Source organism: Mus caroli, chromosome 5, assembly GCF_900094665.2.
Source record: "Mus caroli chromosome 5, CAROLI_EIJ_v1.1, whole genome shotgun sequence".
Taxonomy (NCBI): domain Eukaryota; kingdom Metazoa; phylum Chordata; class Mammalia; order Rodentia; family Muridae; genus Mus; species Mus caroli.
In genome coordinates, this window is record NC_034574.1 from 100,256,460 (window position 1) to 100,279,114 (window position 22,655).

At 40.9% G+C, this 22,655-nt stretch overlaps 1 protein-coding gene across 5 annotated transcripts in view; it reads left to right on the forward strand.

Annotated features, from left to right (window-relative positions):
• The window catches only part of Brdt (bromodomain testis associated), a 57,396-nt gene that overhangs the window by 16,763 nt on the left and 17,978 nt on the right, over nt 1-22,655 (forward strand). For 4 of the 5 annotated variants that reach the window (XM_021162657.2, XM_021162658.2, XM_029477851.1 and 1 more), the window contains exons 6-13: nt 805-977; nt 2,420-2,770; nt 9,681-9,809; nt 10,669-10,857; nt 11,781-11,953; nt 12,139-12,419; nt 12,526-12,651; nt 12,718-12,918. In XM_021162657.2, coding sequence (XP_021018316.1) covers nt 805-977; nt 2,420-2,770; nt 9,681-9,809; nt 10,669-10,857; nt 11,781-11,953; nt 12,139-12,419; nt 12,526-12,651; nt 12,718-12,918 — 1,623 coding nt within the window. Of the gene's footprint in view, nt 1-804; nt 978-2,419; nt 3,090-9,680; nt 9,810-10,668; nt 10,858-11,780; nt 11,954-12,138; nt 12,420-12,525; nt 12,652-12,717; nt 12,919-22,655 lie in introns of those variants that run through there. The other variant, XM_029477852.1, reaches the window with a different exon arrangement.

Here is a 22,655-nt window from a genome sequence, read left to right on the forward strand (position 1 = left end):
AATTGTGATTTTCACTTTTCTAACTTTATTTATGTATATATGTTTAGGCCTGCATTTCAGTGTGCATGTATGCACTCAGTGCCCATGCATGGAGGCCAGAAGCAGGGTTAGACCTGCTAGAGCTAGAGTTGCAGCTCTAGGGAGCTACCTAGCGTGGGTGCTGGAAACCAGGCTCCAATCCTCTGTAAGAGCAGCAAGTGCTCTTACCCCAAGCACCGCTCCAGCCCCTGGATTCGTGTTTTCTTGATGTAGATATTGAACACCTTTTCTTGTATTGCTAGCCTCATACTTCCATTCTTGACAAGTGGCTTTCAGTTCATCTCTCTATTTATAGCTGAATTATTCATCTTAGTTCTTTTAAGTTTTTTTTAAAGTTTTGTTTTTTAAAGATATTGTGTGCACTTATGTGTATATGTTTCTGTGTACCGTGTGTTCTGGTATCTCTAGAATCAGACGGCTGTGGTTATGTAGGTTTATTTCTGGATCCTATATCATATTTTTTGTTGTTGTTCTTTAGGTTTTATTGTTACTTGCTTTCTTTGGCCTTCAACACATCTGGCTTAAATTTAACCTTCCAAAAATTATATTTTAGAGATTTTGATATTGTGGTTTTTCAACTTTAAGCATTTTTTTTTAAGTCCCAGGGATTCAACGTCTTGGATCAATTCTTTCAGGAATTATGACTAAATTGTCAGCAACAGTGCACTGGGGCTTATTTTTCCAACTGAATTAGATTAGAATAGGAAATGAAAAAATGGTGTTTTATGCTTATCAGGTATTTGACTCTGGTTCACATTTCACTAGATATCCAACAAAAGATAGCAGTTTCCTCTGCTAAGGAACAAATCCCCTCCAAAGCGGCAGAGAGTGTCTTTAAGCGGCAAGAGATTCCTTCTGGGCTTCCTGACATCTCTCTCTCTCCCTTAAACATGGCACAAGAAGCTCCCCTGATCTGTGACTCACAGTCTCTGGTCCAAGTAAGTTGTGTGTGTGTTTGTGTGTGTGTGTGTGTGTATGTGCGTGCGAGCATGAGTGCACAAGTGTGCAGGTGTGTGAGCCTATTCATGCCCATGCAGAAATTCTGCCCTTTTTCTTAGAGACAGAGTTTCCCACTGAATCTGGAGCTAGGCTGGCAGCCAGCCAGTCCCAGAAATCCTTCAGCTCCTTCCCTCACAGTGCTGGAACTACAGGTGTGGCCGTGCCTGGTTTTGATATGAGTGCTGGGTGTAAAGTCAGGTCTTTCTGTATCACAGCAAGCATTGTGAACTGCTTAGCTTCACTGTGCCTTTAAACTTGGTTTACTTCTAAAATGTTTATACTTTTAAAAAATTGACATGAGAATTATTTGTCAGCATGGAGTCATTTATAAAATATTTTGTATTTTTCCTTTTTGCTCATAGAAGTGTTTGTGACTGTGTGTCGTATGTGTGCCGCATGTGTAAGGTCACTTGATGGACAGAAGAGGGCACAAAATCCCCTGAAGTGGCAGTTACAGGGGGTTGTGAGCCTGTTGTAGGTGCTAGATGCCATCCATGTCTGCCCATCTATTTTCCTGTCATGGATAACGACCTAGAGTATTAACCAAATATTAGAGATTTCTTAAGTAGAATTTGGACCATTTTACTATCTCAAATAGTATTTCTTTTTCTTTCTTTCTTTTTCCTTTCTTTCTTTCTTTCTTTCTTTCTTTCTTTCTTTCTTTCTTTCTTTCTTTCTTTGGAGACAGGGTTTTTCTGTGTAGCTCTGGCTGTCCTGGAACTCACTCTATAGACCAGGATGGCCTCAAACTCAGAAATCCTCCTGCCTCTGCCTCGCAAGTGCTGGTATTAAAGGCGTGTGCCACCACTGCCTGGCTCAAATGGTATTTCTATCAAAAGCTGTCCACTTTAATCCAGGTTTGGAGGTATAGTCCTGTAGTGCTAACACTCAAAAAGCTATGGCAGGGGTATCACTACTTGGAGAACAGGCTGGAATACATTTGAGAGCAGCCTGGGCTACAGAGTAAAACAAAACAAAACAAGTGTCCATAGTTACATTGGAGTTTTTTTCTTTTAATGTAGTAATGACAATAGTTTCTTTGTTTTGTAACATTATGGGCCATGCCACCACACCTGGCATCTATAGTTTACACTTTAACATATATCCCAGCTAATTCCATCTTCTCAGAAACATAATTGGTATAAACATGACTTTGATTTTCCATCCTTCATTTGTCTTTAAGATTTGTACAAGATTTTTGGGGGGCTGTGGGAAGGGAACATCAAAGCTATTTGTTCTCTCTGTAAAAGAGGAATCATCTAATATTTAATACGTGTGTGGTGAAAATCCTCTCATAAACCTTGGTGTTGGTAATTGTTTCTTTTGTTTAATTCATGGACGGTGCCTCCTTAAGTGTGCTTTTTGTTGAACTGTTCTTTAGATTACAAAGGGTGTGAAGAGGCGAGCAGACACAACAACTCCTACCACTTCCATAGCTAAAGCACGTAGCGAGTCTCCTCCGACACTTAGAGAAACAAAGCCAGTGAACATGCCAGTAAAAGAAAATACAGTAAAGAACGTTTTGCCAGACTCTCAGCAACAACACAAAGTTTTAAAAACAGTCAAAGTAACGGAGCAATTAAAGCATTGCAGCGAGATTCTTAAAGAAATGCTTGCCAAGAAACATTTGCCGTATGCATGGCCCTTCTATAATCCTGTGGATGCTGATGCTTTGGGACTCCACAACTACTATGACATTGTCAAAAATCCCATGGATCTCGGAACAATCAAGGTAAATACTGCCTGAGTGGGAAGAGCTTTCTTTTCTTGTCTTGATTGTAAAAGTATTTCATCATTGCAAAGAAATCGATCTAATGTCCAGGAAATTGTGAAGAGAATTACATCACCAGAATACTGACACCTGAAGAGGCCCGCTGGGACGTTTTAAATACACACAGCTTATTGTTTTTCCTGTAACATACCCATCTTACAGGCTAGCGGAGATTGAACCAGGGTCCTCAGTCTTACACAGCACCTCCTCGGCCCTGGCTCTCTTAAAGCACAGTCTTGTTTCATTATTTCTATCAATATAGTAAAGTTTGTTAACGTGCTACTAAACTTTGTGTTTGCCCTCATTTCTTTTATTCTGCTGCCTCCCTCTAAGCTTATTCTGTTAGTCAAAAGCAGTGGTCATTTTTATGGATTTATAGATAGTAAACTCAGTTTATATATAGAAGTATCTTAAATGATTCTTAAAGTGAATATAGAATCCAAAACAACAGTCATTTTCTCTCAACACTTGGATGACGTTCCAGCCTCTATTTGCTGTCAAGCAACTTGTCATTCCGTTGTACCATAATTTGTCTTCCTCTCTCTAGCTCGGTATTTGATTTATATCCATCTTGTACTGGAAGTTAACCCTTTCAGTCTAAGGATCTATGTCCTAAGTTTTTAATTGTTATATCTTAAATAGTACTGTTTTATTTCTTCATACATGCAAACTCAGACCCAAAGGTTAAAGAGTACTATCAGGCCAGGCAGTGGTGGTGCACACCTTCAATCCCAACACATGGAAGGCAGAGGCAGGCAGGTCTCTTGAGTTTGCAGCCAGCCTGATCTACAGAGCGACTTCTAGGATAGCCAGGACTACACACACACACACACACACACAGAGAGAGAGAGAGAGAGAGAGAGAGAGAGAGAGAGAGAGAGAGAGAGTAGAGAGAGAGAGAGAGAGAAGAGAGAGAGAGAAGAGAGAGAGACTATGATCTGAAATAGCCATATGTTAAGAGGTAAATAAGAGTCTGTAGTTACAGTATATATATTTCAAGTAGAGAAAGTAACTTGTGGAATAGCCATGAGGTAAAGGAAACAATTCAGAACAGTATCTTAGTATGTATTTAGAACATAGGAAGAATGTGAGGGAAACCCAGAGGAGGGTAAGATGGGAAGGAGGTCAGGTCTGAATAAAGCTGCTGCAGAGAAGTATGAGGGTCTCAGCCTTAACTGAGGATTTGTGGTGTCTTGTCTGGGAGCTGGGTACACACCAGTTTCAAAGCTGTTAGATGGTTCCTGAAACAGGAAGATGTTGACTTTAATTCAGCTCTGAAATCATTCTTAATTGCCATTGATGTAGCTGGTAAAAATTACATTCTTGAGACAGATTGATGCCTCAGTGCTTAAAAGCATGGCCTGCTCTTACAGGGGACCTGGGTTCAGTTCCCAGCATCCACACAGTGGCTTACAGCTGTCTTTCCTGGAAAGTTTCAAAAGACCCATCCCCTTGTCTGGCCTCTTTGGATACCAGGCATAGGCATGCACGTGGTACACCAACATACATGCAAGGAAGATCTCTCTCTCTTTCTCTCTATCTATATATATATATTAGATAGATAGATATAGATATAGATAGATGGATATAGATAGATAGATATACATATAGATATAGATATATCAAAAGAAAAGAAAACTAACCAGCCATGATAGTGCACCTTCAGTTGTAGCACTCAGGAGGCAAACACAGGGTAGATCTCTGAGTTCAAGGCCATCCTGGTCTACACAGTAAATTCCATAGAAGCCCTGTTTCAAATAAAAACAAAACAAAATGATGGCTCCATCCTGCATCATCTTAGTTTTGTTTTGCATTTCTGCCCCAGCCTGGTGCATGATCCCCTGGCTCATGATCCATGGCTGGTGAATGCTGGGATCACTGGTGGATGCTGGCTAGGATCACTGGTGGATGCTGGGATCACTGGTGGATGCTGGGATCACTGGTGGATGCTGGCTAGGATCACTGGTGAATGCTGGGATCACTGGCATGCACCATTACACCTGACCTTGCATTTGTTTAAAGTGAGCCTCCTGTAATTCACCTGCTTGTTGGTCTGTGGATTGTTTATTTTTTTAATATTTTTTATTAGGTATTTTCCTCATTTACATTTCCATTGCTGTTGCAAAAGTCCCCCATACACTCCCCCACCCACTCCCCTACCCACCCACTCCCACTTTTTGGCCCTGGTGTTCCCCTGTACTGGGGCATATAAAGTTTGCATGACAAATGGGCCTCTCTTTCCAGTGATGGCCGACTAGGCCATCTTTTGATACATATGCAGCTATGGTCTGTGGATTGTAACTCACACCCCTGTTACCCTTATACTTTAAAAAATCTTTTCATTACTCTCTTACTGTAGAATTTCCATGTCAAGACAGTCTGAAAACACTTTCCTGTCTATTTTGCCCACAGTGCCCCCTTCATTCTCTTTATGTGTAAATGCTCATTGATTTCTTTTGTAAGTGTAAAATTTGATAAATATAGAACAATGTTTGATATTTGTTTTAAAAAGATATACATAGTGATGTCCCTCCCTCCCATTTACTTGCTTTCTGGTTAGCACACAAAGAAGTGGGTTCCTGTGACTCTCTTTCCCTTTTTTCCCTTTGTTCATTGTTGGTTGAGACCGCGTCTCACACAGCCCAGGCTGGCCTCACACTTCCTGTGTACCTGAGGATGCCCTTTACTCCTGATCTTCCTGCTTGCACCTCCCCAGAGCTAGGCTCGCAGGCATGCACATCATGCTGGCCATGATGTTTCCATACATATACATGGCTACACTTTGTTCTTGACTCCTGCTGCTTGGCTCATCCCCTTTATCCCCATAAATAGGACCCTCTTTCCTTTCGTAACATATATTCTATTGCCTTCTGTTGTTCCCTTTTTGCCTCCTCTCTTTACTGCTATTTCTACTTTCATACTGTACATATATCTTTACATATATGTACATATTGCATATGTATATACATATATGTGCAAAAATTTAAGTCTGGATTCCACATATAAGAGAGAGAAAACATATTTGTCTTTTCAAGTCTGTCTTATTTCAGTTCTCTGTTTCCTTCCTCTTCAGAGCTGAATAAAATTCCCTATGTGTGCACCACATTTTCATTAGTCATCTGTTGATGAGCTTCTCAGCTGTTTTACATCATGTCTGTCATGCACAGAAATAGCAGTGATCATGAACATGCAGGTGTCTTTGCTATGCTGATTGAGAGCCCTTTGTGGACTTACATGCTGGACCATGTGTGGCAGTTCTCTTTTGCATCTTTTTTTAAAAAATTATTTATTATATGTAAGTACACTGTAGCTGTCTTTAGACACTCCAGAAGAGGGCTCCAGATCTCATTACGAATGGTTGTGAGCCACCATGTGGTTGCTGGGATTTAAACTCAGGACCTTCAGAAGAGCAGTTGGTGCTCTTAACCACTGAGCCATCTCATCAGTCCCTCTCTTTTGCATCTTTAAAGGACACTCCATACTGATTTCCAGAGAGCCTATACAGATTTGCATTCTGACCAGCAATGTGTAAGAGTATCTTTCCTATATCTTCCCCAGTATATGCTGATTTGCATTCTGACCAGCAATGTGTAAGAGTATCTTTCCTGTATCTTCCCCAGTATATGCTGATTTGCATTCTGACCAGCAATGTGTAAGAGTTATCTTTCCTGTATCTTCCCCAGCTGATTTGCATTCTCCCCAGCAATGTGTAAGAGTATCTTTCCTGTATCTTCCCCAGTATATGCTGATTTGCATTCTCCCCAGCAATGTGTAAGAGTATCTTTCCTGTGTCTTCCCCAGTATATGCTGGTTTCCCCGCTCTTGATATTAGCCATTTTGACTGCAGTAAAATAGAAAATCAATGTCGTTTTTATTTTTACTTCCTAAGATAGATAAGGATATTGAACACTTTTAACTATCTATTGGCTGTTTGTTTTTCTTCCTTTAAGAACTGCCTATTAAATTCACTAGTATCTCTATTTTAAATGATGGGTTTTGTTTTGTATGTGTATACATATGTGACAAGACTATATAGTTTCTAGCACTAATCCTCTTCTTGTGGTCTAGTGTATGGTTGGCCAAGACTTTTCTTCCATTCCATAGGCTATCTCTTCATTCTGCTGATGGTTTCTTTTTGCTACATAGAGCTTTTTAATACTACGCAATACATCTTATCAATTCTTGTTTTTCATTTACTGAGCTGTTGGAATACTTTTTTCAGAATGCTTTGTATGGTTGTTTTGAAGTGGGATTTCACACACACACACACACACACAGAGGATTTCCTTCTGCATTACCAGTGTGCTAGAAAAGCAGCTGCTTTCTTATGCTGCTTCTGTGTACCGCTGCTTTGCTTGCAGGTGTTTGTCAACCCTGAAGGTTTTCTAATGGAGTCTTCAGCGTCTTTTAAGTACAGAGTCATGTCATCTACAAGCAGGGAAACCTGACCCTCCCTTCCCTGTGCCGTCTTTCTTATTTCTCTCTGTGTTCTTACAGCTGTAGCTAGATTGACTAGGAGTGAAGAGAATGGGTTCCCTTGTCTCATTCCTGATTTTAATGGAAATTAATTCGTTCCCCATGTCGCACAAAGCTGGTTGTAGGTTTGTTGTATATGCATCTTAAGTCTCTTTATTCTTAGTTCAGAGATTTGCCAAGAAGGACATTGGGCTCTTCTGTCTGACCTTTCTCCATCTCTTAAGATGATGGTGTGGACTCATCCTCTTTGCTTTTCCTGGGTTGCTGGCCATCCTCTCCAGGTCTGTGGCCCACTTCTGTCCCTTGTTCCCCTGGTTTTAAATCTCCCGTAAGGTCGCTGATCATTTTTACCAGTAAGTGTCTGAAATCTTCATACGATGTTTTACTCCGTTCCCTGTCTTTGAGTTCGGTAGCTAAGGAGCAGTACACTCTTCTGGGAGAAGTTCCCTTGCTTTCTCGTGGTTTTGGAAGAGTGTGGGCTTCCGTGTGTTGTGTTGTGATGTGTTGTGTACATCTGTTTGCGTACATCTCTCCCGGTTTAATTTATTTGTTTGTTTTCTTAGTGAATAGTTTGCTCTTTAGGGCTCAATTCCATTTACTGAACACCACTAAAACAGGAGAAAACAACTTTTAAACATGAGCTATAGAAGTACAGTGAAAACTGATTAAAGGTCACTAATATACCATTCATAGTCGGAAAACAAAAGATGGCAGATGCCAACGTTTAAAATGATGATTAAATGTGAAACCAGCTAGTGAATGAAGCTGTGGCAGGGAGTAGAGAAAGATGAAAAATAGAAGCATGGATAACAGAAGAGAAACAAGAAAGAAGGAGAATTTTCTGAAGGAGAAAAATACATTAGTGGGAAAATAAAGATGGAAAATTACTCAATAACAAGAAAATGTAAAAAGTTATATAATGTGAGGAGGTCAGAAAATGAGAACATCAGAGTGGGGATGTTTTTGTGTAGAAATCAGGTGAGATCACTCCTATCGGAAGCATAATAGGAAAACATCAAAAGGGAGACTAAGAGGAAACAAAAACAGATTATATGAAAATAAATTTTAAAAATGAAAGCTTTTCTTAAATATTGAAGAAATCATAGGCATAGAGGGGTGGTCAGCAGGTACACTTGCAGTCAGGCCTGACAACCTGAGTTTGGCCCCTGGAGCCCACGTGGGAGAAGGAGAGAGCTCACTTCTATGGCTGTCCTCTGATCTCCTTAAGAGATTCATTGCACACACATACACATGCACAGGTCGGGGAGGGGCAGAACAAGAAGACAAAGTTTTGACTTCTTTGAGGACTCGTCAAAATTGGAGAGGTCAGCACAGGTCAGCTGACTTGATGCTAGACTTGTGTCTCCTGCATCAGTGCTATCTCCACTTTAACTTGGTCCTGCAGCTATATATCAGGGGTCTGTGCTGCCAAGCTGAACACTGTAGCCTGTGGACTGAGCAGGTTTTCCTGATCTCTGGAAGATCCCTAGTTTCCGCCCCCTGGGGCAGCTAATGTTCTGGCCAAAGAGTTTCTTCCATAGAGAAGGCAAAGCAACCAAAGTGCTGAAATCTGCAAGTGCAGCCCTGCCTTCAGTTTCTAAGTCCACAAGCAGTAGTCACTGCTGGGGGAGGGGATGCAGCTGCAGAGTTCTTGGGCCAGATGCATGAGCAGATGGGGGGATCTACCCACTGAGCTCAGGCTTGTGGTATTGGCTCCAGTTAGTCGGTGATGAGGTGTCTCCAGGCCCCTATGCAAGACTCCTGTCACTTACACCTTTGGTTTGTTGGGATCTCACCCATCTGCTTCCTAGACTTATCCCTCACATTGGGTCTGTGACAGATCTAATTCAGGATCAAATGGGACCTAGTCCACAGCCCTCTGAGCCAGATCTCTCTCCCTCTGCCAACCCCTCCTTCTTAAAAGGTCACTGTCTCAGCAAAGACCACAGCTGGATTTGAGGCTTGTGAGAACTGTGGGTTTGTCCTGTGGGTAGAACCACCTAGTATCTTTCTCACTGGGACTGTCTGGCTTGTCTTTTGGATGTAGCTTCTATTCCTTCTTCGTCAAGTAGGAAACCATACTGCTGGCCCTATGTCTGGCTTCAGGCTCTTTTTACTGTTTGCCATCTTGCCCCACCTGTTTCTCCATATTTCTAAGCTGCCCTATCAGGCCATTTATGAATTTTCAATATTCTTTCTTGCTTTGGAATGAAGTCTTTTTAAGAGATTTCCTATTCTCACAGCATGCACAGAGGCAAATGTCTAGGCCATCATCTTACCCAGACATTGAAATATTTTCTCTGCGTTATCTTCTCCATTTCCCAGTTCATCTAAATTGTTTCATGTGAATTGACTTCAGTTGTTTGTGAATCCTTCTAATTTTTCCTTAACTCAGGGGAAAATGGACAATCAAGAGTATAAGGATGCATATGAATTTGCTGCAGATGTCAGATTGATGTTCATGAACTGTTACAAGTATAATCCTCCCGATCATGAAGTTGTGGCGATGGCTAGGACCCTTCAGGTGAGACTTTACTCGCTCTCTGGGTAAATTACCTTTGAGCATAATATATTTATTTCTGAACCATAACTCAAGAGCCAAATGATAACCTCTGTCCTTAATAGTGCCAAAAATTGTATAAATTACTTATTACACTGTGGGGGGTTGTCCGTTTAGTTGTAAGCTTTAGCAGCACACTTTTAAAAAGGAAGCTGCCTACTTCTCATAAGAAATGGATGAATCGTCAGTGAGAAGAGGGTAACAGGTCCCTAGTGGGACTGACCCTGGCCTGCTTCCGGAGAGGACCCAGTCTTGAGTCACTGAAGGTAGAACTGTATATGACATGGCTGACCTTAACTACCCAGCCCTTGAACAAAGGTCGACCCTGCTGAGAGACATAGCCTAGAAGTGTGCTGAGGCATGAAGTGCAGACAGAATCATCATGCTGCGCTTCTTCTGGTGTGTCTTAAAGATGGCTGCCCAGATATCTCCATGTGGTTTTTTTTTTTTTTTTTTTTGGTTTTTCGAGACAGGGTTTCTCTGTTTAGCCCTGGCTGTCCTGGAACTCACTTTGTAGACCAGGCTGGCCTCGAACTCAGAAATCNGCCNGCCTCTGCCTCCCAAGTGCTGGGATCAAAGGTGTGTGCCACCACCGCCCGGCCATGTGTACTTTTAAAGGTGTTCTTGTTGCATTAAATCAGAAATGGAGAAAACCAAACCAGGTGGTGCATGCCTACAATCCCAGCACTCTGGAGGTGGGCAGGAGGATTTGAAGTTCCAAGGCAGTCTGGGCTACATAGTGCACTCCAGGCCAGCCTGGACACGGTGAAACTCTGTCTCAAAATAAACCAAAAAATGTGAACAGGTTAATTTTGCATTGTAGGATGTTTTTGAACTACATTTTGCCAAGATTCCCGATGAACCTATTGAGAGTATGCATGCATACCACCTTACAACAAACAGTGCACAAGCCCTCAGCAGAGAAAGCAGCAGTGAGGCCTCCTCAGGGGACGCCTCTTCTGAAGACTCTGAGGATGAACGAGTGCAACATCTTGCCAAGCTTCAGGAGCAGGTGGCCATATATGACGCAAGTGTTGATGGTTCCCAAGCGGCTAGTCAGTGGTGCACTGTTTGCAGAGTCACAGCTGTTATGTTTAGATCACCTAATGCCATCTATAGCTTTAGTTGCATCACCTGATGTTTATAGCTTTAGTTAGGTTTTGGCATATTTGCCATGTTTAAAATTTCCTACTCAAATATCTGTATGCTATAATTCTAGAGCCACTACCACCACCTCTTATTCCTCTCCCTCCTCCTCTTCTTCCTCCTCCTCTTCTTCTTCCTCCTCCTCCTCTTTGAAATGGTCTCATGTACCCAGCTTGTCATAAACTTCTGCTCCTTCTGCCTCCACCTTTCAAGTGCTGGGATTGTTGGTGTGCACCATGATGCCTGGGAATTATTTACAATTCTGCTATTTGCATTTATAGTCTGAGTAGTTGATTCTTACTGAAGTGATTTCTGGTATAATGTGGAATATTTTAGAATGAGATCACTTGCTACTTTCTGTGATAAAATAGTAACTTTTACTGAGGTCATGTCTGAAGACTAGGGCTGGAGAGATGGCTCAGCAGTTATTAGCACTGGCTGTTCTTCCAGAGCACCTGAGTTCAGTTCTTAGCATGTGTACCAGGCTACTCACAACCACCTGTAAGATAGATATAGCTTTTGAAAGAAACTTTAATACAAAGAAATGTTGGGCTGTAGTGTTTTTATTACTATACTATGTTATACTATACAGTTTGTTTATTATTTATTTATTTATTTATATACCCTTCAAAACACTGAAATTCCAAAATGAAGCAAAATCCTGAAGGAAGTAGAACATGACATGAATTTCACAAAGGGTGGCATTACTTTGGAGTACCATGTTTTTCTGGTATCTTTGGTGCTTTAGAGACATAAATGTTTAAAGGCTTTTATTTTTTCCTTTCCCAGCTTAATGCTGTTCATCAGCAGCTGCAAGTTCTATCCCAAGTTCCATTACGTAAGCTGAAGAAAAAGAATGAGAAGTCTAAAAGGGCGCCAAAAAGGAAAAAGGTTAATAACAGAGATGAAAACCCAAAGAAAAAGCCTAAGCAAATGAAGCAAAAGGAGAAGGCCAAAAGCAAGTAAGCATGTTCAGTGAGTGACTGCCCAGGAGGCAGGCTCAGTGAAGGACCACACGGTTAGCCTGTGCGAGGGCCTGGATCAAGATGAACCGAATGACTGTGTGATGTGGGTGCATTGTATGAAATTCCCACATCAACAAAAATGTGTTTAAAAAATATGAAACTAATATATAATTTTGTTACAGTCAACCAAAGAAGAAAAAGCCACTTTTGAAATTGGAAGAGGAAGACAATGCGAAGCCTATGAACTATGATGAGAAAAGGCAGCTGAGCTTGGACATAAACAAACTGCCAGGAGACAAGCTTGGTCGAATAGTTCATATAATACAGTCAAGGGAGCCTTCCCTGAGAAACTCCAACCCGGACGAGATCGAGATCGACTTTGAGACCCTGAAGGCATCCACACTTAGAGAACTGGAGAAGTATGTCCTGGCCTGTCTGAGGAAGAGGTCGCTGAAGCCCCAAGGTAGGCCAGGCCCAGCCCCATCCCTAAGTCCCGCCCCATCTTGCCTCTAGGCCACGCCCCACCTCCAGGCCCCTCCCCACACTCACGGTTGCTCCTCCTCTCACAGCAAAGAAGGTTGTCAGGTCTAAGGAGGAGCTCCATTCTGAAAAAAAGCTGGAGCTGGAGAGGCGGTTGCTGGACGTCAACAATCAGCTGAATTGTAGGAAACGGCAAACGAAACGTCCAGCAAAAGGTAGGTGGCGGTTTCTCCGCGCCCACCCGTGAGCCCTGACCGCTGTTAACGCTCCCTGTTTTGCAGTGGAGAAGCCGCCCCCGCCCCCGCCCCCGCCCCCGCCGCCTCCCCCGGAGCTGGCCAGTGGGTCTCGCCTGAGCGACAGCAGCAGCTGCAGCAGCAGCGGCAGTGGCAGCAGCAGCAGCGGCAGCAGCAGCAGCAGCTCCTCGGGGTCCGCGAGCAGCAGCAGCGACTCGAGCTCCTCCGACAGCAGCGATTCTGAACCAGGTTAGCTGGCTCGTAGGCGCCGCTGCGGTGGGGGGGGAGTGGCCTTTCCTATAGAGTCGGGAGAATGTGTAGAGGAGGACCTATGCTTTGGATGCCAACATCCTTAATAAAATCCTTACTCTTTCCATAAAAGAAGGAAAGGACGTGACTTGGGCCTGATGGGAGGTCTCCTAAGGAAATGTACGAGATTGAAAAGCTGCGAGTGCTGCTTTCACTTCTTAATGAAAACATTATTTGGGAGGCCTCAGTGTGTTCCCATTGTACTTTGGGTCACTCCGATGTGAAGTGTGTCCTGTTTGGACACTGCTTTCTGAGTTGAACTGTCGTTTTGAATTAAGAAGCCACTCACCCCAAAATTTGTAGAGAGGTTTTTTTTTTTTATTTATGTTTTTTAACTACATATTATTACCTATCATCTATAGAAAAAGATGGAAGTTCCACATTTTCTTGTGCAGTTTGTCAGTTGTATTAAACCAGGTCACTCGTGTTTTCTTTGTTTTCCATTACTAGTTGTATAGCTGCCGTGTGATCACTGTCCACCCCACCAATGGTGTTCCATTTTAACCAAGCAGCAAATGCAGAACACAGGGCACTTTCTTCCCTAAAATGTGCTTTATTGTTAATGGGATGTTTCTTGTGAGGTTCAGTTCTTTTTAATTAAAAAGAACCTCACAGAAACTCCAGCATAAAGAATTGCAGTTGACAGTCAGGGTCTGCTGGCTGGCAGCGATTCTGTTTTCCTTGGTTTTGATTCGTTTATTTTTTGTAGAGCTAGTCGCTGATTTGGTTTTCACATTTCTGAGTATGTAGAGAGGAACAATTTTGTAAAATTTAAAAGAATTTTTACTTTGATTAGAATTTGTTATTTTAATACATTACATTAAAACTCATTTTAGAGTTCTTATTACAAAGTATTTCTTATATTTGACTTTTAAGCATAAAACAATACTGGAAAAATCTAAGTTGCATTTAGTATTTTAAATTGTAATTAATTGTAATTTTATCTAATAAAGCATTTGTGGCCTAATAAGTTACAGCACCTTGTCTTTTATTTGTGGGATAAAACTAACTCTATTAGTTTGAGTTATTTAACTTAAAAAATTCAGTAAATGCTTTGAAAGTTAGAAAAAAATACTGCATAGAGTTTTTTGGTATAGCACCTTAGTATTTAGAATTCCTTCTTTCCTTCCTTCCTTCCTTCCTCCCTCCCTCCCTCCCTCCCTAACTCCCTCCCTCCCCTCTCCCTTCCTGTCTTTGCTTACTGTGTAGCCAGACTTCACTTTGTAGGCCAGAGTGGATTTGAACTCAGCAATCCTCCTGCTTCTGCCTCCCAACAGGTGTGCTATACCACACAAACTCTTGATATGATATTCTAGTATATTACTTGAAGAGAAGAAAATGTTTATCATCATCTATATGTTCTTAAAATGGTACAGAAACTTGTTTTCTAACTTTAACAGAACAGCTCAAACTCAGAATTCTAATCCTAAAACATTGCTGAGTTTGTATCTGCTGATCAGCATTCATGGTTGGTGGCATGTTTTCCAAAGAGCTTTGCTTCTGTTGCGTGGTGGTGGAACTAAGGCACCTGTGCACACAAGGCGAGCAAGCACTGCAGCACCAAGCTGTGTCCTCACGGAGTGTCCTGGGCTGGGCTGGGCTGGAGCTTGCACTGAAGCCTAAGCCATCCTTGAACTTGCAGAACAATTTAGTAAAGTTCAACAGAAGTTTTGCTGTGGTTAGGATTTGTCATTCTAATACATTTTAAAGTCATGTGCAGCTCTTATTATAAAATATTTCTTATATTTGACTTCTGAGCATAGAACAGTATTGGAAAAAATCCATTGCATTCATGGCCTCAAGCAGTAGGTCATAGGCCCACACATATAGACTGATTTAGACGCTTTTAAAAATATATAATGTTAAAATAAAAGCAACAAATTTTATTCCCTCTCCTGGCACTGGAGAGTGAACCCAAGGTCTGACATACCAGGAAATCAGTTTAACCATCAAGCTGCAGGTATTCCTCAGCTCGCTTCATTTATTTATCATCTATCGATTTATTCAAGTTAACCATCTTATGAATAGTTTGTGATTTATTACACTGAGATCAGTTTGTCTTCACTGGGGGGTGGCACTGACATTGTCTTTTACTGTTGTTTGAGATGGAATCTCACTGTGTAGCCACCGATAGACTTAAAGTCCTGTTCTTTCTCTCACAGCCTCCTGAGTGCTGGAATCACAGGCATGTGTTGCTACATCTGTCTTGTCATTTATTCTTGAAATTTTAATTTTTAAACGTACATCTGTATTCTTTATAGACAGAGGGAAACACTGGTTAAGTGTATTATAAATTGCAAAGTCTAAAATGGAAAAAAACTATATCTATGCTTCCAATAAGCAAATTAAGTATAGGCTCTTTGAATACTTTTTAGTACTAAACTGATACGAAGTAAGTACTTCAATACTAAGTACTTTAAAATGCCATAAGACTTACTGATTTCTAGTGTGTAAACTAGGAACATTTTTACTTCCCTAAGAATAACAATAAAATTTGTAAGCAGGATTATAAATTAGAGAGAGAAAAATAAGTCAGCCCCCCATCATTGCAATATTCTTGTAAAACTAATGAAAGTGCCTGTGTTCTTGGCTGTGTGTGTAACAGTTTCAACAAACTGCAGATGACAAACATGTTGCCAGCTTTCATTGTGTGGTGGAAATGGGTTAATTACCCCTCAAAATGTGAAAATTTGGTCTATTGACAAAACACGAAATAAGAATAAAGGTAGGCATAGTGGCAGGTACTTGTAACCCCAGCATTCAGGGAGCTGAGGCCTGCATGGACTAGTGATAAAACCTTGTTCAATAAAACAAAAACTAGCTGAAGGAATCAGTAAGATGTTGACATTCTAAGTGATAGTGCTTTGTTCAGAATGGATGTAGTTGGATGTCAGGATCCTGAGAGACTCAGTAATAGAAGCAACTTATCTGAAAGCTTTGGTGGCATACATACTTTCTTAGTAAGAAGCTAATCATATTTTTAAAATTTATCTACCTTTTAATACTTGTCATACTGGATTTGTTAACATTTTATTGTCATATATTAATTCTATTTGACAATGATTTATTATGATGCTTTCATACGTGTACATATTTTGATAATACTGTGTCCCCCTTCACTCCTGTTCATCCCCTTCTTTTCCCAACTGCCCCTTCTGTGTGCGTGTGAGTGTGTGCACGTGTGTGTGTGTCCCAGTGAGTGCCATTGAGGGTGAAAGCTGGTGGTTACTCACTAAGGACATGTCTCTTCCCATGTATCAATTGCTAACTGTTTGTCTGTTCTCAGTTTAAGGTGGGCCCACAGCTCCTTCCCCTTCCATAGCAGCATAATAGTATCAACAGCTCATCCCTACGGCAGTTTCCCCCTTGATTATTTCAGCTACTTGACTATACCCATTTTGTTTTTGTTTCCTTTAGTCCTAATCTTGTTTGGTGCCAGCAGGGGCAGATTCCTCTTGTTAAGTTTCTGTTCTTGCTATATTGTGGGTTGGTTTCTCTGCAATAATGCTCTATTTAGGTGGGATGTCCTGCTTAGGTTTTTTTGTTTGTTTGTTTGATTTTGTTTTGTTTTTTGAGACAGGGATTCTCTGTATAGTCCTGGCTGTCCTGGAACTCACTCTGTAGACCAGGCTGGCCTCGAACTCAGAAATCCGCCTGCCTCTGCCTCCCAAGTGCTGGGATTTAAGGCGTGCACCACCATTGCCCGGCCCTGCTTAGGGTTTTGATTGCTGTGATAAGACACCAGGACCAAAGCAATTGGAGAGGAAAGGGTTATTTGGTGTACACTCCCACAGCACTGTTCATCCTGGAAGGGAGTTAGGACACTCTCACAGCAGGAACCTGGAGGCAGGAATAGCTTGGTCAGCATGCTTGATTATAAAAAAAGGGGTGGCACCACCCACAATGAGCTGGACCCTCCCCATCAATCACTAATTTAAAAAAAATGCCTTACAGGCCTGCCTGTAGCCCAGACTTATGTAGGCATTTTCTCAATTGAGGCTCTCTTCTCTCCAGAGAGTGTAGCTTGTTTCAAGTTGACATAAAACTATCCAGTACAACTGACCCCTGGTCAGCTTGACACACAAATACATCATTATTAAACCACAACCTTTTGTTTCTTGTACATCCCTAAGATCTCACATTAATATGAACATCACAATTTAAAATATTCCAAAATTTTAAAGTCTCACAGTCTTTAAAGACTCAGTCTCTTATCCAAAATTTCTTTTAAAATACAACATCTTCATAAAACTCTAAACTCTTTAAGAGTTAAAAATCCCTGGATACAGCAGTCTCTAAATGGTCCATCCTTTCATCACAGCTACGAACTTTGTCTCTGTANCTCCTTCCCTGGGTGTTTTGTTCCCAATTCTAAGAAGGTGCACAGTGTCCACACTTTGGTCTTCATTCTTCTTGAGTTTCATGCGTTTANCAAATTGTATCTTATATCTTGGGTATCCTAAGTTTTGGGCTAATATCCACTTATCAATGAATACATATTGTGTGAGTTCTTTTGTGATTGTGTTACTTCACTCAAGATGATGCCCTCCAGGTCCATCCATTTGGCTAGGAATTTCATAAATTCATTCTTTTTAATAGCTGAGTAGTACTCCATTGTGTAAATGTACCATAATTTCTGTATCCATTCCTCTGTTGAGGGACATCTGGGTTCTTTCCAGCTTCTGGCTATTATAAATAGGGCTGCTATGAACATAGTGGAGCATGTGTCCTTTTTACCGGTTGGGACATCTTCTGGATATATGCCCAGGAGAGGTATTGCTGGATCCTCCGGTAGTACTATGTCCAATTTTCTGAGGAACCGCCAGACTGATTTCCAGAGTGGTTGTACAAGCTTGCAATCCCACCAACAATGGAGGAGTGTTCCTCTTTCTCCACATCCTCGCCAGCATCTGCTGTCACCTGAATTTTTGATCTTAGCCATTCTGACTGGTGTGAGGTGGAATCTCAGGGTTGTTTTGCCATTTCTTCAACCTCTAGGTTTAGGTATTGGTTGCTGTTAAGTTTGTACCATAAACATTAATTTAATGGGTTAAGCATTAATATTGTTATTGGTAAATTTAGGTAAAAATGAATTAAATAGTCTACCGAGGGACATTCTACCCAGCTTCTAGTTGTAGCTACCCAAATAGATGGAGAGAATAAATGGAGCGTGTGGTTGTTTATCTCCAAAAAAAAAAAAAAAAAAAAAAAAAAAAAAAAAGAGTTAAAAATCAACTATGGGCTTCTGTAAAACAAAAAATAATTTCTCACTTCAAGAAGAAAGAACCAAATTCCACCACATCCATAGATCTCAACTTTATCTTCCAAACTCCCACAGAACAGCAGCCCACCACCCAAAGTCCCTGTTCATCATGGAAGAAAGGCAGGACAGACTCAAATGAGGCAGGAACCTGGGGGCAGGAACTAATGCAGAGGCCACAGTGGGGTGCTGCTTCCTAGCTTGCTCCCATGGCTTGGCTGACCCTGCTGGAATACAGAACTCAGAACCACCAGCCCAAGGGTGGTCCCATCCACAGTGGACTGAGCCCTTTCCCATCAGCCACTAATTGAGAAAACATGCTATAGCCTTGGCTACATCTTGATCTTAATAAAGGGTATTTTCTCAGTCGAGGCTTCCTCCTCTCCAGTGACTGTAGCTTGGTCAAACTAACATAAAGCTAGCCAGCACCGGAGCTACTGAAAACCACATGAATGTTGTAAGTGGCTTCAGGGCTGTTTGTTCTAATCACCCAAAGAGCTACTGCCCATTATTTTGAAACTTCATTTGTACATTTTTTTTAACATGCTCATTTTTTTTAACTTGGTTAAGCAGTACTAATTATGCAGTAAAGTACTGATTTCCAAGAAAAGTCTTGTTTTAAAAAAATCTAGAAAAGTTATTTAATTATCATTTCAAGCACGATATTTAGTCTGATTCAAGATAAATAGTTGCTAATGAAATCCCAAATCTTTCTAAAATAAGTATGAGAACCCGAAGACCAGAAGCAGCATTTCATTGCAAATTTCAATGTAATTTGATCATTTAAATTTTCTTTTGGCTGACATCAGTATCTACAAACAGTCACGTACAGATAAATCAAGAACATTTATTAAACATTGGTACAAATATAAAACCTTGACGTTTATTTTTATGTCTGTCAAAATACCAAGTATAAGATTCATAATATGGATGAGGCTGCAAAATACAGTTAATTCTGACATAGCCCGTATTGGCTGCCCAAGTGCTCAGGGAGGGGCTATTAAGACAGTTCGGACACTCATCACACTTGGGTGACATGATAAGAGGAATATATTCAAATTATTGAGATAAATAACCCTATAGCTCATCGACCATAGCAGTTATCCAGGCCTAGTGATTACTCTTCCAGTTCTCACACTTGGATTGTGAAGGCAGGAGGCCATCCTTGGACAAGTTCTAGGCCAGCCCAAACTGCATGAGGCCCAGTCTAATGAATGAAACACCAAAGCTTCTGATTGGAACCTTATAGGAAATAATCCTGGAAACTACTTGAGTGTCTAGCTCAGACAGTGTGAAATAGAATGCTTGAGGCACATGCAACACCATAGTAATAGCATATAGCAATAGCATATAGTAATAGCATTAGTTCTTTTTCATCAGTGATTTAAAGTAGGAATGAGTGATTTGTCACTTCACTGTTGTCGAGCTCTTCTGCAGAAGTACAGAGAATATGATTAAAGTTCTCATCAACTAACATCTGGAAGGGTTTAGAAAGATAAAGGCCAAGGATCCAGGCTTAGTACAATAAAATAAAAGCTGATTCATACGCTGAGGTCTATATTGAGGTTGGACCTTGCAATAGCCATTTCTTTCTCATGCATTTTTAATTTTATTTTTCCATACAAGCTAGGTCTTCCTGGATAAATAGATTATCTATAATAGTATGTCTTGATCTTGGCAACATTAGAATGACCTAAAAGCTTTTTATATTACTATGCCTAAATGTGGATTTGAATATACAGGGAGACAGGTATGATTTATTATCTTTAAAATGTACGAGGGGTTGGAGCTGATACAGCCACAAGGATTGTTGAGAGCACTGGATGCTCTTCCAGAGGACTTGGGTTCAATTCTCAGCACCCACATGTGGCTCAAGACCATTTGTAACTCTGGGATCTGATGCCTTCTTTTGGCCTCTGAAGGCACGAGGCTCACATGTCACACATATGTTTATATTGGCAAGTAGTCGTACGCGGGAAATAACCAATACTTAAGGCTTCTAAGGTGCTAACTAATTTGAGAATAACTGTAGTTGTTTGCTCTTTTATGGCTTTCCCTTTTCTGACTCAAGTTAAAATCTTTATATAAGGAGCACATTTTTATGACAGGTTTGTTCTTAATGTTAAAGAAACTACTAAACAGAGGGAGAATAGCTAAATAAAATAGGTTCTTTAAAGGAACCAAATTGCTTAGTATAGTGCTGATTGTTGGTGCTTGTAAATCACTAGAATGGGATCTGGGCAAGTCCTTCCATACCTCAGGGCCTGCTGTCTCTCTGTAGAGTAAGATGCAGCTGCCACATGAGTTCAGTGACTTCCATGGAATTTCAGAATGGGACATGATTCGCTTCTCTAATGTCAGAAATGTTGGTAACTATTTCTTCTGTGTGTGACACCATACTCTGGCTTTGCGTTGTGGTGCCTCTTGGGATTTTATTCCAAACCAACTTGCTGGTGAGATGTGGTGTCTCTGGAGCTTTGGCCTCAGTGCTCTGATAGGTAAACAGGTGCTTTTTACCTTTTCACTGACTCCCCACCAGTTCCAGCTATTTGTTTAAACTCTAGGAAGTGTTTTGTGTAGTTTAGAATAAAACATTTATAACACAAATTTTAAATTAGGCTTTTGAGAGATGTGAAATTCAAACACACCATGCATCATGGTTCATGTTCATTACTTAATGTTTCTTAATATAGGCACGGATATAGTCAGAGGTCCCAGAGAAATTAGTGTTAATAGATATGTGGTCATAATTGTGGTCAACTTAATTGATGTCCTCCAAATCTGGTAGATATTTATTACTAACTGAAATATGATGTTAAGCTTAATAGCAAAAATGTGCATATATGTTTTAATTCCCAAAACCAGAGACACAGTTTACTTCAGCATAGGCCAGGGAAGCAGTTACCTGAGATTAGTATCAGAAGCAAGGCGCTGAGCCACAAGCTCCTGTCACTCACCTGTTTATTTCCCACAAGGCATTCAAGTGTTAAAGTGATGTAGTGTCGTGACATGAACTAGGTAATTTTGAAATTTCTAGTCAATATTCTTTGCCTTTTGCTAGTGTCTTCAGATCTAATTTTTATAAGCCTAAGTGTTAGTTTTATATGTCATAAAACTAAGGAAATATTCTTCAGCTTTTCTTAGCAGAACACCAGTGTGGCATGCCATATTTTTATCTCACTAAGGTGTTTATGTTGTAAGACATTGTAGTTTAGGTGCATGTTTGAATAAGATATATTAATAAATATGTATGTTATGTATTAATGAACTGTGTTTTTGTTTTTTGTTCAAAGCTGAAACTGTAGTTTCTCTACCCTGTGTGTTCGGTCTCTCCCCGTCACCCCTCTACCCAAACCCAACACTAAAATCAGTCTTGGCTGAGTGAAACTGGTTTGTGTCATTTTAAGTACTTGAATTCTTTAAGTTAAAATGCAGCTTTGAGTGCCATTTAGCAATTTTAACAGTGTCCAGCATCAAAAATTTTAAGCAAGGAAAGAACAGTAGCACATCCAGTGGAGACTGCTGGCATTTCAGGAGGCAGAAGGTAATTCTTCCATTAGAATGCTTTAAGTCTGAATAACAGTTGGTGTAGACCAGCCTTGGTACCCTTGAGCCCGAACCAAATACTGTTCAGGTGGTTTGTGACAGCCGGCTTGGAGTGGTGCGTCCAGGCTCCTGCTTCACCACATGGCAGAGGCCTGTGCTGGGGAGGATGGCACCACAGTCTGTTGTACATGAACAGAGGAATCTTGCCTCCATGACAGGCAGACGGAGCTTTTTGTATTTGCTTCTACCCCCAATGTCAGCGGCACAGATATTTCTGAAGGTAAAGGAGGCCTTGTAAAACCCATTGGTTCTCTGGGGGCCTGAGGTGATAGAGAAGGCTGCACACAGCCAGAGTGAGCCCGGTTCACACAAACCAGGTGCAATGTCAAGACCATGCTCAGCTACATAGTGAGATTGAGGCAATCCTGCGCTATGTGAGACACTGTCTCAAAACAAACAAGACAGGAAACCTATTTGTTGTTATCTAGTCCAAACTGCCAAAGTTTCAAGTAAAAGGATGGATCTTTGAGTTTAGTAAGGATATCAGATATCTCACTTATAATAAATGCATCCTCTGTACCCTCGCAGATAAGTAAGTAACTTGTGTTTCTCTTGTGGTAGATTCTCGGTGATTTCACCTGAGCCCCGGGAACTACACTTAGGGCTCTTACGCTGGTGTAATTGGTGCCATGTCTGAAACCTTGAGCTCTGTTTGTGACTTTCTTTTTAAATGCTCCCTGGAGCTTCTTACAGTCAAAGAACACACTTGGTTTTTGCCTGAACATAATCCAAAGTGGAGTTTCTGAATGGGTGTTTATTCCATCCTGAACAAAGAAGTTTGGAGAAATAACTTTTCTCATTTAAACAGAAG